The sequence below is a fragment of the Bos indicus genome, chromosome 8 (assembly GCF_029378745.1).
Source record: "Bos indicus isolate NIAB-ARS_2022 breed Sahiwal x Tharparkar chromosome 8, NIAB-ARS_B.indTharparkar_mat_pri_1.0, whole genome shotgun sequence".
In the NCBI taxonomy this organism is placed as follows: Eukaryota; Metazoa; Chordata; class Mammalia; order Artiodactyla; family Bovidae; genus Bos; species Bos indicus.
This window is the reverse complement of record NC_091767.1, coordinates 77,914,839-77,929,816: the sequence shown is the minus strand read 5'-3', so window position 1 is coordinate 77,929,816 and position 14,978 is coordinate 77,914,839. Positions and strand designations below refer to the sequence as shown.

The following is a 14,978-nucleotide window of genomic DNA, read 5'->3' as shown; positions in this document are numbered from 1 at the left end:
GTGTAAGTATTTGTTTGATGTTTCTTTCTCCTCCCAGACTGCAAGCTTGGTAAGGAAAAGAAACCAGATCAATCTTGCTTGCAACCATATCCCAAGTACTTAGCATGACACAGAGCAGATCCCAGTTAGCATCTGTTGGAAGCAAGAATAAATGAATGAGGGAATCTGGACAGGAGAGATAAAAAGAATTAGAGAAATATATTTAGAGAAATGAATTGGCAAGACAATAACTGAATGAATACAGGGGTTAAGGAGTGGGCGGAGCCAAGGTTTTGCCATGCAAAACAAAACATTTTGACCAAGTGGGCAGCGGCGCCATTCATTAAGGTAGGGAACACTGGAAATGGGTTTGGGGTGACCATGATGATTTAATTTTGAAATGTCAAGCGTGATGCACTATGACATATCCAAGAAGGATGTTCAGTAGACAGATGACCCAAAGGTCATCACTATAGTTGATGGGGACAATTATTAGGACATCAGGAGAATGCAGAAGGCAACAGAAGTCATAAGTGAGGGTGACATAGCTCAGGAAGAGAAGCAGCCCTAGGACACGACTTTTAGGAGAAGGGACATCGACTTTTAGGAGAAAAGGAAACCTTTAAGTAAGAAGACTGTCCCCAGCCAGACGGTTAGGGAGAACATGAGAAAACTTCATTGACACCAAAGCCAAAGAAAAAGAATGCTTCAGGAGGGAGTGAGAAATGAGGCCAAGCTCTGCTAAGAAGCAAATAAGAGAAGGGCAGAGAAATTTGCCTTAGATTAGTTCTATAAACGTCTTTGGGATGCAGTGAAGAGCAAGTTTGATGAAGCAGTGGATTGAGACTGGATTCAGAGGGGAGGAAAAAGATAATGCAGACCAGTCTTCTAAGATCAGGAGTCAAAGGAAGAGAGAAAAGGGCCAAGACTAAAGGAACTTGGAAGGAGAAGAAGGGGACAGAGCTAAAGGAAAACTTTTCTAAGATGGAAGGGACCCAGTCCTGATTAAATTCTGACACTGACAAGAGGAAGAGATTGAAAATTCAGACAAGAGAGGGCAAGTCATCAACAGAGAAAAGTTAAAGAGAATGGGATCTGTCATAGAGGGGGAATGATTAGTTTTAACCAAAGACACTCCTGCCCTTCCCGTGTACTGGAAGGGAAAGGTTGGTTTCAGATACAGGCAGTTTGTTCATATGGAATATAAGTGGATAGAGCCATAAGAAGATCACAATATTGACAGAGAAAAAATAACCAAACTCAGCTGGGCTGTTGTCATCATAGAAAGCAGGCATGCGGATTGCTCACATCCAGTCTACATGTCCACGCCTCCCACTATTAACAATAAAAAGTATGCACATTTGGGAGGAAACACCCTTTGTAATTGGTCCCATGTCTGGCTCAAGCTGAAAACAATCACCATGTAAATGTGGGTTTTAGCCTCATGCACTGACTGTCCTTATCACATTATATTAAAATTAGATCTCTCTCTCTCTCCCACTGTGTATAAGCTACTCAGAGGCTTCTTGCCTCAGTAAAGTACCTAATTTGTCTGTAGCATCACCAGTGTCCTCAATAAACACTAGTTGAACTGAACTAATGTTTGCATGAAGTTTGACTTAGATGACAGGCGGCCCACATGACGATCAGGAAACATGCAGTAAACTATTCCAGCCAGGAGGAAAATGAAACTTGGTGGAGGCAGAAAGATGAAAGCTGATTTCAGGCAAGCTCCTGCTTAGGAGGTCATAGAAAGTGAAGACTGGCAAAAAGGCAAGCCAATTAGAGATCCTTCTGGAGCAGCAACCACAGAAATGGACCAAGAGTGGACTGAGAAGGTCAGAACACACACACATGGTAGCAGGTATTCCGATCAGATGTAAATGGGTGGATTAGCTGATGCAATTGCCTAAAAGTGCAGGTAGGCAGTGCATGTTAAAAAAAACCAACCTCTGGGGGCAGGGGGGATAGTTGTTTCAATGGGTAGGAAACCTTGGGAGCACTGCCACGCAGACTGGCAGGGAGAAGGTAACCTGCAAAGCCATCTAACCTGAACCAAAGCGGTGAACCTAGAGAAACTCACAGATAGGACTCTGTTGCTTAAGATACCTAGAGACCTGGAGCAAGCTCTGGGTTAGGCCTGGGGGAGGAGGCAAGGGTGAATTCCAGAACAGAAAAGAAAAGACTGGCGCCTGTAGCTGCCTGACTCAGAATCACAGAACTCTTTAGAGATTAGCATCCAACTAATCCCAATCTTCAGTTTCAGGATTAGGGAACTGGCTGATGAGATTAAATGGTTCATCCGGGATCCCGAGTTCTGAAACTGTGAGAGTATGGACTTGAACCCCAACTCCCATCTCCCCATCCAGTTACCAAGGGTCCTTTACGCTGCTGCCTCTCTGAGTGAGTTGACCTTGGCAGGCCAGTTTCAGTTGGAACCATGGTGGTTGATCCACGGGTTCTGCAACCCAAGATTTCCTCACTGTCCACAAAAGGGGCTTTGCAGCCAACCATCTGCCTGAGTGTGTGTGTGCCTGTTTGTTGAGGGCAGTGTGGAAGGGAATAAAAACCATGACCAAGAACAGAAGAAGGAGACTGAAGGGTCACAAAGGGAAAAGGCCAAACCCAGGAGGGCAAGGGCAATACGAGGGTGTGCGTGTGCTAAGTCGCTTCAGTCATGTCTGACTCTTTGTGACCCTATGGACTGTTCCCCGCCAGGTTCCTCTGTCCACGGGATTCTCCAGGCAAGAATACTGGACTTGGTTGCCATGCCCTTCTCCACAGGATCTTCCCGGCACAGGGATTGAACCCACGTCTCTTATGTCTCCTGCATTGGCAGGTGGCTGTTTACCACTCACTCAGCAGAGGGGCTGTGAAGTAAGGCTGAAAGCAGACCTAAAAGGGTGTGTGGTTTGTGCTGGCTGGGTTTTCTCTGGCCAGAGAACTCAGCGGCCATCATGTCAAGCTCCCTGCCCACCCCAGTTCCCAGGCCTGCACACACATTTCAAGACAAGTGTGCCAAGGCCGAAGAAGGGAAGCAAACTGTCCCCACTGTGGGCCACAGTCAGAGGATTCAAGCCCAGGCCCCTCTGCCACTTCGCAGCAGGGGACTCCAGGGCACATGAAATAGAAGCAACTTTAATGGCAAAGATTAGAGTTCACAAGAGCCTACCTTCTTAAACGGCACCGTATTTCAGAGGTCGAAAATCAAAATTCTAATGCCTTTTGATTTAAATAACACTATTGTAGAACTGTTCAAAAATACCTCACCAGTAATATTTTGTTGCTTCTCTTGAGACCTGATCAAAGAGGACAGACACATGGGTTTCTGAGTAGCTGGGTCGGCTAACCCAGCCCAGAGTCGCTGCCCTGAAGCTCACAGATTTCACCTAGAGAAAAACTTCTGTCGGGTCCTTGTTGAGAGAAATCCAGAATGAGTAAAACAAAATTAAAAGTCTGAGTAGGGTATACTGTACAGCATGGTGACCACAGTCAGCACTCTAGTATATTTTTGGAAAGTTGCTAAGATAGTAGATTTAAAATTCCCATCACAAGAAAAAAAAATATGCTAACTATGTGTGGAGATTGGACTTCCAAGGTGGTGTGGTGGTAAAGAATCTGTCTGCCAATGTGGGACATGCAAGAGACTCAGGTTAGACCCCTGGGTCGGAAAGATCCCCTGGAGTAGGAAATAGCAACCCACTGCAATATTCCTACCTGAAAAATTCCATGGACAGAGGAGCCTGGCGGGCTATATCGTCCGTGGGGTCACAAAGAGCAGAATATGAGACACTTGCACACACACACACACACACACACACACACACACACACACGTGGGGTGATAGATGTTAATTAGATTTATTAAGGTAATCATTTTGTAATATATACAGATATTGAAAATCATGTTGTAGGCCTGAAACTAATATAACATTGTGTGTCAATTAAATCCCCAAAATGTCTAGATGGTTTACAGAAGTAAATCTTCAATTGTTAGAAAAAACTTTACAAGTCAAGATACTTAAGTCTGAAAGGACCACTCCTAGTAGAGTTTTATACTTACATTTATATACACATAGACACATTGTACACACAAATAGAATTCTAGGGTGTGTGTGTCTGGTCTGTTCAGGAAATTATTGGAATATGAAGATTATAGGAAAGAGTGGGCAATAATAGGTCATTTTTTGCAATAAAAAGAGGGATTCTAAATGATGTATGGTTATCAAAATTTTATTCTATACTAAAAGATACTATATTCTCCAGGGCACATAAATCATTTACCTCTTAAGATTACAACAGATTACAAAGGAGAAGATGATGATAGAAGAGAAAGATACAAGATGAAGCCTCAATCCACCTACTGCTCACTACTGTGCTATTTAACTTGTGAACATTTATTTGAATAACTACACTTCTCCTAAAATTGCCTGTACTCTCAAGGCCAAATCTGAACAGGTGGGTCTAAGCAGACAAAGCCCTAAGCAAGACTCTGCATAAAATTCTATCCTGAATTACGCTCAGCTTGACCAGAGAACCCCAGGCAAGCCAATCAACCTGACAGTCCCTCTGAGGCTGTCAGGACCTTCCCACCTACTTCAGAACAAGGTTTTAAACCTAAATAAGCAGATGTCTGTAAAGTGCTCTCCAGGACCCTTGGGGAGAAGCCCTGTGTGAAACCAGAGGTGTGTCTCAGAAGTGTGCTTGTACTGGAAAAGGCTTAGCACAGCCGTGTACAACGTACAAAATCGTAGCAGAATGAATTCCGAATGGGAGTCAACAACTCTTAAGCTTGCTCACTGGCTCAGCTATGCCTCTTGGGGCCATGAAAAGGTAGAGGCAAAGAGAAGGCTGGAAAGAATAGTACTCTCTGGCCACAGAGCTTTCATGGGAGCTAAGACAGACTTTGTATACAAGGTTGTGGGTTCCTCCACCTACGTAACCACTCCTGACTATGGCAAAGACTCTGGGGCAGCGGCCTCCATTACGCTCTGTCTGCTCTGCCCTAGCTCCAATCCTAACCTGCCTGGATGGTCCAGCAGGTACAAGGTCAGCATCTCTCATGGCAGCCAACTCATGAAGGCCTTTCTCTGCAGCCTAGCTTTTGTGAAAGTGTTAGAGAAGAGGAAGAGTTAAAATTAAAACAAACAACCACACTCACAGTAAACAAAAAAATATATTTGTTCTCATGCAAAGATCAGGCTATTGCTTTGTGATCAGTAGTTCATGAACTTTTAACTGCTCTGTCTCCAGTAGAGATGGGTTCCCATAGACTTAGCCAGACTAAACTTGTCTTCACATCTCTGATGCTTCTAAACTGGTGGGCTGGAGTCAGGTTTAGTCAAAGGAAACAGAACAGAGGGGAGGCCCCCTAGAGGGAAGGTTTTGGCGCTACCTTTGGATGCTAGCAGGAAGCTTCTAGACCCCATGATGTCTTTAATGTGCCATGGCCAGAAAAGCAACTCTCTTCTCTGCCCCTCATTCACGCAAGGGGGGTTGAAGCAGAGTATTTCTAAGGCCCCTTCTCCTTCCTTGATCTTGACTTTAAGTGACCCTGTGAACTTGGACTCATCAGCGCAGCACTAACATGCCACCAGTATTCTTAGTATCTCACACTTAAAAAGACATAGATGTACTCTGTAATGACCTATATGGGAAAAGAATCTAAAAAAAAAAAATGTGGGCAAATATATACATACATCAGTTCAGTCACTCAGTTGTGTCCGACTCTTTGCAACCCCATGAACCACAGCATGCCAGGCCTCCCTATCCATCACCAACTCCTGGAGTTTACCCAAACTCATGTCCATTGAGTCAGTGATGCCATTCAATCATCTCATCCTCTGTTGTCCCCTTCTCCTTCTGCCTTCAATCTGTCTCAGCATCAAGGTCTTTTAAAATGAGTCAGTTCTTCACATCAGGTGGCCAAAGTATTGGAGTTTCAGCTTCAGCATCAGTCCTTCCAATGAATATTCAGGACTGATTTCCTTTAGGATGACTGGTTGGATCTCCCTGCAGTCCAAGGGACTCTCAAGAGTCTTCTCCAACACCACAGTTCAAAAGCATCAATTCTTTGGTGCTCAGCTTTCTTTATAGTCCAACTCTCACATCTATACATAACTACTAGAAAAACCATAGCTTTGACTAGATGGACCTTTGTTGACAAAGTAATGTCTCTGCTTTTTAATATGCTGTCTAAGTTGGCCATAACTTTTCTTCCAAGGAGTAAGCATCTTTTAATTTCATGGCTGCAGTCACCATCTGCAGTGATTTTGGAGCCCCCCAAAATAGTCTGTCACTGTTTCCACTGTTTCCCCATCTATTTGTCACACATACATTAATATATATATGTATATATATATAAAACAGATTCACTTTGCTGTACACCTGAAACTAACACAGCATTGTAAATCAACTATATTTCAATAAAAAAATTAATTTTTAAGGATTTTAAAAAGACATGGATGGCTTGGAGAATTCAGAGCAGATGCTGAAAATATGCACACAGGACATGATGACATGGAAGGTCCTCAGAGTCTCTCACTGCCGGGCTCTAAGCACCACTCCTTACTTCAAAGCTGATGTATAAACTGAACTTTCTCCACAACTGATGCTTTGCGGAGCTTCAGAAACAGAGTATAGGGTCCAAAGCCCTCGGTTTACATCTGACAAGCTCAGACCCAGAAACATTAAGGAGCTGCTTCCAGATCATGAAATTCCAGCTTTCTGTAACATGGGTGGAGCAGGGAGTTGAAATATGCAAGCTTAGTACCTATGTATTATTTTTCTCCCCAGGTTTATAACAACCACAAGCATTCATTCACTCCTTCATCTCTGAGATCAATATTTACCACTTCACAGTCCTCTGGACAGCCCAGAGAGCAAAGCAAATGGTTAGAAGGCATCCTGATTGTGTGGGCTGTTTTCCTCTTTTAATAGAGATCAATCAGAAATGAAATATGAAGCTAAAATTATCAGGCCACTGCAGGGCTCAGATCTCTGCCACCTGGGGATGGGATTTATGTTTTTTAAAACTTAGAACAAATAGATTATGAAAATGATCAATCAACTATTAATAACTCAAGGTTCAGATTTTTTTTCTATCCCTTTCTTTCTCTTACATACACCAAATGAGGGGAAAAATTGCCCTGTCTAAATAACCTCTCCCCTAAATCATCCAACTGATTTGTAAACAGTAAGTAAAATCAAAAATTGGCACTGCTATAAGGAGCAGCAGGTTCAATGCTACATTCTACCCTACTGCTTTGAACCTATAAGAATCTCTCTAGAGAAGCAGTAAAGTTAGTTGGATGGATAATATCAGGGTATAATATTCAATAATGGCTTGATATTGTTTCTTTTCATAACAGGCAGGATGAACAATGAGTTAAAACTGGAGGCACCTGCTTGGTATCAAAGATTTTTCAAAGAGAAGAAGAAACAAAAAGTCGAAAAAGAAAAATTAAATTCCCTTTCCCCAGCTAAAGAAAAAGTCTACCCCTATAACCTAGAGATAGTCAAAGCAATCATGCAGAATGTTCTGGGGATAAAGAGACCTCAACTCTCAGCTGTTCAGCCGACTTTTTGACTTAGAAAATGTCTTTACAAGGGAATACTGAAATAACACAAACAGAGGTTTATGAGATAGAAACGGTGAAAGATCTTAAACAAAACTAAACACAGAGCTGGGGAGCTATGACCACATCATCTTAATTTCCCATTATTTGCTTGTAATAATATATAACCCAGGCTCTTCGCTCAACTCTACTGCTCTGAATTCCCATAAGGAAATATCACTTTTCGGAGACGAAAAATAATCAAATACATTTTCCTGTACAGTTAATCAGAGGTGATGGAGAGGGAGAGGTGGAGGAAAGTAGGGTCAGAAGGTCACAGGGCTTTTCAATTGTTTTATCCAATGTAATAAAAACTTCCTCAGCGTAGAGATAGAAGGTATGAAACTGAGATTTCAAACGGCTGTGCTGAGCTGAACTGTGTGAATGCCTTCACTAGGAAGAAAAAGTGTTTTTAACTTGTTTGCAAGTTGTATTGAATAATGAATGATGTAAATAAGACCGCCTAATTTATTAACAAGTCCAATCTGGCTTATGCAACCACAATGAAAACAGGCTGTAGTTCTTAAATGCATGTAAAGCACAATTCAAGGCTCTAGAACTCCCAATGGAGGGGCTGAGAAGTAAATATCAGAGTGATAAAATCTGATGCCTTTGAATCCTTTTAAATGCCAGAATATTTTAGTACAATTAACTGCAGCAGTGGAAAAGCTTACGCAGGTGAAAGAGCCAAAATTAATGTATTAATGACATAACATTACAATTGCTTAACAAAGCCAACAATGAATTGCACACAGAGGCTTGAGCAGCAGAAGCTACAAATCCTATTTATGTTGTACTAAGAGGAAAAATATTAGATTGGTCTCCAAATATCAATCCCAAATCAGCAAATGTCACCAAAGAAATTTACAAATAAAAAGTCATTGCTGGTCTGCATAAAATATGGGCAATATAAAAATGAATGCCCTTTCACAGCCATGTGAATACACTTAACACGTCTGAACAGTACATTAAAAATGGTTAACGTGGTAGGTAGATTTTATGTCATGTGTTTCTTTTTTTTTAATTTTATTTTATTATTTAACTTTACCATATTGTATTGGTTTTGCCATATATCAACATGAATCCGTTTCTGACCATGATTTTTAAAACTCCATGATCTGTTTTATGTTTGAACCATATCTCTTACCACCGGGTGAGACAGAACATGTCTTTTGCGAAGCATTTTGACATATTCTGAAACTTAAATGGCTGATTACATAACTCTAACAACAGACTTTACTCTTGTATCCTGTTTATGTGTGACAATAGTATTGTTTGTAAATTTAACTTAGCACTGCTTTGGGATAATCATCTCCAAATAACAGAAGCTGGCACATTTTGGCAGGGTGACGTCAGGCAGGTGTGAAGTGTAACTATAGATGGATATAGACCTAGACATGGGTCACATCAGTGGGTAAAGAATATGAGACAGATACTGTGAAGGGAAGATTTTTAATAAAACAGCTTCAAACAAGAACTCTGAAAATGAAATGTCAGCATGGCTTAAAACATACATGTAGAATCAAAAAATAAAATTCTCTCCCTTAATTAGTCTATAGGTATATTTTTTAAATGTTCCACCATGGCTTCTCTCTGAACCTTAAAAGGCACAGTGATTGCGACTTTTCCCCTGTGTGCTTAGCCGCTCAGTTGTGTCCAACTCTTTGCAACCCCATGGACTGTAGCCCGCCAGGCTCTTCTGTCCATGTGGATTCTCCAGGCAATTTCCCCAACATATAGATATTAAGAGATTTACTATTTTTAAATGATATAGTAAACTGCTTCAGCAAGTTCTAATCACAATTTAGCTACATTAGTCCTACTTTTAAAAAACCGAAACATAATTTCAGCTAAACTTTATTAAACTAGAACTTTAAAGCAGGTTATTTTAGGAATATCATTGGGTCTAACAACAAAGTAAAAAAAAAAAAAGAGTGTAATTTCGTTCCAACTGTAGCTGGTATCCACTGGCCAAGAATTGAAAAGCTGTTCAAGCAAATATTAATATGTAAGAAAGAGAGCACAGATGGTGTCATATAAGGATGAGAGTGAAACAAGCCCAACCACTGATGTCATTTTGATATCAAAGCACCAGAATTCAAAATAATTATATGAAGTGCTTTCCAAACAAGGATCTCAATACATTTTACAGATAAAGACACTGGGGCAGAAACTGACGAGTCTCAAATAAAGCTGAGGGAACGAGCAAAGAAAAGTACTTCTTCTCAGAGCTCACCTCTATCAGCTTGACTCCTGTTTCTAAACTAATTCCCCATTCCTATACACTGAGCTTACACACCTCTCCATTCCCTGAATCTCAATGGATTTTCAAATCAGAAGAAGAAAATGAGTAGAAATTAGGAATTATGATTACTATTATTAGATGAATAACTGTGACAAACGCTTTAGTAAATGTAAAAAAAAAAATGTAAGCCTGAAAATAGGAACCTGCCATCAGATAAAAGGGAAATAACAACAGTTGTGAGAACTGATACAGGAAAACTCTACTCAAATCTGTTATGAATAATTTCATATCTATCAGGCAGCTAAGACCACTCAGGCGTAAAATAGTATTTTTTAAAGAGAGTTTTCCTCCAATTACGGCCTTAAAAATACTAAACTGAAAAAAATAATAATTAGCCCTATGTTTCCTCCTTCATTATCTATCTAGAACCTAAAACAGAGTTTTAAAACAATCACAAAAGAAAACAACATCTAACTGTTTTTAGGCACTCCTCGTGGTCTCAAAATAGTCTGAAGGGCTCTGAATTCCATATGGCTTCCTCCATCTAACTACTGACACCCCATCTCATGAAAAATACACAAATCCCGACAAAAGGCCACAGACTCTGACCAACCTGACGAGCCTCTACCAGCCCAAGCCGGGGTCGGCGTGGTCAGGACCCTACCCACCCTTCCTCTCCAGCTCTGCCTGCTGCTCTCCTTGCCAGAAGGATTGCTATCTGAGCATCCTGGATCCAGCCTGACAGCTGGCTGCTCCCGGCACATCTTAGCACTGCTGGGCCGGCACGTTTTCCTCTGTTCTGTTGTCATTTCCTTCTGCCTGAGCCCTCTAACAAGAGCATCACCAACAGGACGAACAGCAGAGGCTGGGAAGGTCTCTTACTTACATTAAAAAACAGGTTGTCTCGGTCAACAACGTTGGCATAACCAGGGTGTGTGCTATCCGTGGCGGGGGGGTGGGGGGGTGTGGGTAGGGTGGTGAGGGGGGAGATGCATGCGCACTCGCCAACCGGAAGGCCACAGCCCAAGCCCTACTTTCAACGCTGCCTATCCTGGTGTCAACAGCCTCAAGTAAACAGGGAGAAACTTTGCCTTACAATCCTTTTTATGGATGAATAAAATATCATGTTAATGAAACATAAAAGGGCAAAGTTGCTGGCTGGGGGAATCTCTAATAGAGGGAACAGGGGAATGCTAGCGAAAGGACTGGTGAGCTCCTAGTTGGTAACAGATTTGCCACAACGCATCAGAGGAGGCCAGAAATACACAATTCTGCCTCTCTAATGGACCAGGACAAGCTCAAGCACTTCCAGGGACATAGGGGTCCCAGGGTGAAGACAGCATTCATCAGAGTATTCCATGCTGTTTTATCATCCAACCTCCTCCTGGGGAACTATTCAATGGGCAATTAAGATTTATAATCCAAATGATCTCAAAATTCTATCTCTGGGAAGTCAAGTCCAAATTAAATCAGACCAGGCTTTTAGGCTTCCAAGGATCACATTTTCTCTTTTGAGCCAGTGCATTTCAACACTCGGAACTTCTCCTCTTACAGATTATTTTCAAGGCCATCTCTGGATGCAATCTCCTATGCAAAATCTGATGTATAAAATGAAAAAGGAAACTGGTAAACTCCAGCTCTCAGAGAAAGAAGCTAAGTGGGAGGCACTCTAACTTCCTTAAGCAGATTTTTCAAAAGTTACTTATTTTAACCTCCTTTCTCATAAATATTACTGGAACTGCTCCTAACCCAATATACACAGAGAACCTTATGAAACAAAAATGTCCAAAACTTAAGTTATTGCATATGGAAAGACTAAAACACACCGGCAGGGCTTTGAAATATAAAGTGTATAAGAATACTATATAATAGACATCTATTATTTAGAACATTTTAAATTATCACACTTCTCCCAGTGTTAACAGCACCAAGGCAGTGAAACAGGTAACTGACACACGGCCCAGCCCTGCACCTCTCTTCTCTGACTTCTCCCCAGACTTGAGACAACATTCATGCCCAGGAGGGACCCGCCTGACCAGCCTAGCCCTAGAGGCAAGGAGAGGACGAAGAAGGAAAAGGACCAGGAACTCACATTTCGGTGATGTTCTCAGGATCTGCACTGGTAGCCTCCAGCTTCGGAAATGCCACGATGCCAGGAGAAGGATCGCCGCACCAGATCCGAGAGGCGCTGCACTTGCAGGATGTGGGACAGGCAAGAGCGGCCCTCCAGAAGCCCACAATCAACCAGCAGAAGCCCCAGAGCCGCGCCATGGCGGGTCCATGCCACCTGGTCCAGGACGACATTCCTAGCCACCAGTGCCAGCCCGAGTCAGCCTGAGTGCGTGTCGCTGAGCTGTCCCGGCCGGTCTCCCCTGCCCGCGCCGAGTGGCCTTTGCCGCGCTCACCGCTGTCTCCTCTCGGTGCTGGTCTCAGGCGCGCAGAGCCGAGCGTGTCAGGGGCTGAGCGTGTCCTGTCGGGCGGCACCGTTCACAGTGGCAGGGGCATCTCGGGCCTTCTCACAGGGGGCGCTACCGCCGCTCGCAGCTCCGCGGCGGCCGCCGCTGCATGGCCCAACGAGCCGAGCACCGGCCCGCGGCGCTCCCGGGATGCTCTGGGGCTCAGGCTTCTGGCTAGACGCGCGCTGCGATCCGGGACGCACCTCGGGGCTGAGGACAAACAGATACGCGTAAGGCTGAGCTCAAGACCCCATACGCCACTAATTGGGGTACTCTCCCTCCGCGCTCGCGTCACCCCCACCGCAAGCCCAGCCGGGATACTGGGGATAGATGAGTGCCCAGTTCCGGCCGGCCCCAGAAATAAACTTGCCCCTCGATGGCACTGACGCCGCGGGGCACCACTGTGCCCACTCTCTCCCTGTGCCTAAGGCTGAAGGAGGGAAAAATGGGGCAAGGGACAGGATCCCATAGCACCGGCCAGGGTAGGACTCCTTAAAGGGAGGTGCGGAGATTGCCGAGGATGCTGGTTCCGCGACGGGGCCCCCGAATGATGCTGCAGAATCCGCCACGGCCCCTGAGCTCAGGGGGCGCGGGCAGGTGGCGCGGCGCGTCCCACCTGGGAAGGCGCCGCGGCCACCCCAAGGGGGACAATGAGGGCCGAGATGACGGAGGTCACTGTCCGCGCTGCTCACCCGGGCTCCGGCGCCTACCGCCCGCCGGCGGCGCCTGGGTCCAGGCTCCTCCTGCCGCTGGGCACGGAGCTCGGAGAGCTCGAGCGAAGCAGCGAGCGAGGCTCCTGCTCCAACCTAATTCCGGGAGCCGCCGCCGCCGCCGCCGCCGCCGCCGCCGCCGCCTCTGCTACTGCTGGCGAAGTGACGTGAGGGCTGACGCAGAGCAGGGGCAGAAACTCCAGAAAATTAGTCTGAAATCCAAAAACACACACGCTCATACACACACAAACCCATAACACCCTCCAGACAAAAGCAACAGGGAGGGGAGGGGAATCTGGGGGCGAGGGGGAGGAGGGAGGCATCGGTGCCACTGGCCAGAAGCAGACAGCAGCAGCATGTGGGAGTTCACACACGCGCACACCCGCACACAGCCTGGCCGTGTAGACGCGCGCGCCTGTGTGTGCGTGTGTGTGCGTGCATTTAGACCCAGGTACCTCTAAGCTGAACCATTCCCCGGCTCTGACACCTCCCAATCCCTAATTCACACCCAGGTCTCTTCTAAAATCGCAGTAGAGGCCGTCTCCTTTTTTGAAATGGAAACCGGGCTCGGTTCAGCTCTGAAAAATGCGCTGATTCTTATTATAGGAATCCTCCCTCCCTTTTCCCTCCCCGCTGCATTCTCCTTTCCCATCCTGCCTAAAAGGGAGGACGAGCTATCCTAAAAATAAATAAATATTGTAAACACCGAAACGTGTCCAGCATTGGTAACCAAGCATAACCGCCCCCATTCCGGGTCATCTATTTGGGGATCGGTGTTTTCGGAGGGTCTTCCTGTTGGTGCTTTGGCAGAGGGAGGGCAGTCTCCAAATGCAACTCCAGCTCTCTAAGCGGGTCTTTTTTCCTGTTGTTTTCTGGCATCACACGCCCGGGAAACAGAGACATGTGAGGGGAAGGGAGCGCGCCTGACGCGTATTGGGTTCCCTAAATGCGCGGTAGCAACCCTGGCCTGTCCAATGTGTGGCGCCGCGTCATTTTATCTCATCCTTCAACCTGGCAGGATGCAGCCATTCCCAGATCTTAGCTTCACTCCCCGCGATGCCCACCCTCACGCGGGGCACCCAGAGCCCTCGCTCCCCTGCCGTACCTTGAGCGTTTTCGTGTGTGCGTGGGTGAGAGCGAACGCGTGCCTTGCGCCCGCGCTGCCCGGAGCACTACACACATCCAGCTACTGAGAAGCCCGGCGCGGGCAGAGCCTGGGGGTCTCACTAGGGACAAACGAGGTGATCCGGGAGGGTCGAGTGACAAACCGTAACTGCTCTGAGGGCGCAGTTAAATGATGGCTGCGGGGCATTCCAAAGCCTTGTCTGAGAATCCGTCTTCCCATTTGCGGCTCGGAGAGTCTCTTTTTCCGCAGTCATTTAAAAGGGAACTGGGGAAATGCACCGCAGTGCCTGACACTTCCGAGGGCTCTGGTGCCCCCGCGCGGGGAGAGAGCGCCCGGCACGCTTGGGAACACCAACCCACGGCCGCGGCGGCGCCAGGCACTGCGCTGGGGGCGCTCTCTGGCTCCAGATGCGCAACCCGCGGCGCTCGACGCGTGCGCACCCCTGCCCGACCCGTGAGCTGCTCACCAGCCCTCGCCAGCTTCTTCCCGGGGGAAAAAGGCTGGCAGACCTTCCCGCGAAAAAGGGCGACGGGGATGGGATCTCCTCCAAAAGATAAGCATAGCCACAAATCTATCCGAAAATGCTGGGGGTGGGTAGGATCGAGAACCCTGAACGCCAAGGTGAATGCTGAGATCTCGGCTATGCCTTAAATACTACAAGGGAACTGAAAGCATTTAGTGGGGCTTTCGTACAGATCCTGGGTGCTGAGTGTAAGCGGGAATCCTCGGGCAACATCCAAATGATCTCTTTGCAGGCCTTTGCAAGGCCAGTAGGCCTTTCTCTCATCGCCATCACTTGGCTGTAACATGCCTTGGGTGCTGAACTGGCCTGGCTGAAGTTCATTTC

The 14,978-nt window shown here is 45.7% G+C and overlaps 1 protein-coding gene across 11 annotated transcripts in view; it reads right to left on the bottom strand.

The window, feature by feature from the left end:
• Positions 1-14,372, bottom strand: part of NTRK2 (neurotrophic receptor tyrosine kinase 2) — a 413,238-nt gene extending 398,866 nt beyond the window's left edge. Inside the window, exons 1-3 of one of the 11 annotated variants that reach the window (XM_070795052.1) lie at positions 14,111-14,372; positions 12,988-13,217; positions 11,932-12,505 (exon numbers count right to left, since the gene is read on the bottom strand). In XM_070795052.1, the coding sequence (XP_070651153.1) occupies positions 11,932-12,143 (212 nt within the window). In that variant the 5' untranslated portion in view covers positions 12,144-12,505; positions 12,988-13,217; positions 14,111-14,372. Of the gene's footprint in view, positions 1-10,725; positions 10,745-11,931; positions 12,506-12,911; positions 13,387-13,460; positions 13,542-13,711; positions 13,868-14,110 lie in introns of those variants that run through there. The other 10 variants (XM_070795054.1, XM_070795053.1, XM_070795056.1 and 7 more) reach the window with 10 other exon arrangements.
• Between the last annotated feature and the right edge of the window lie 606 nt (positions 14,373-14,978).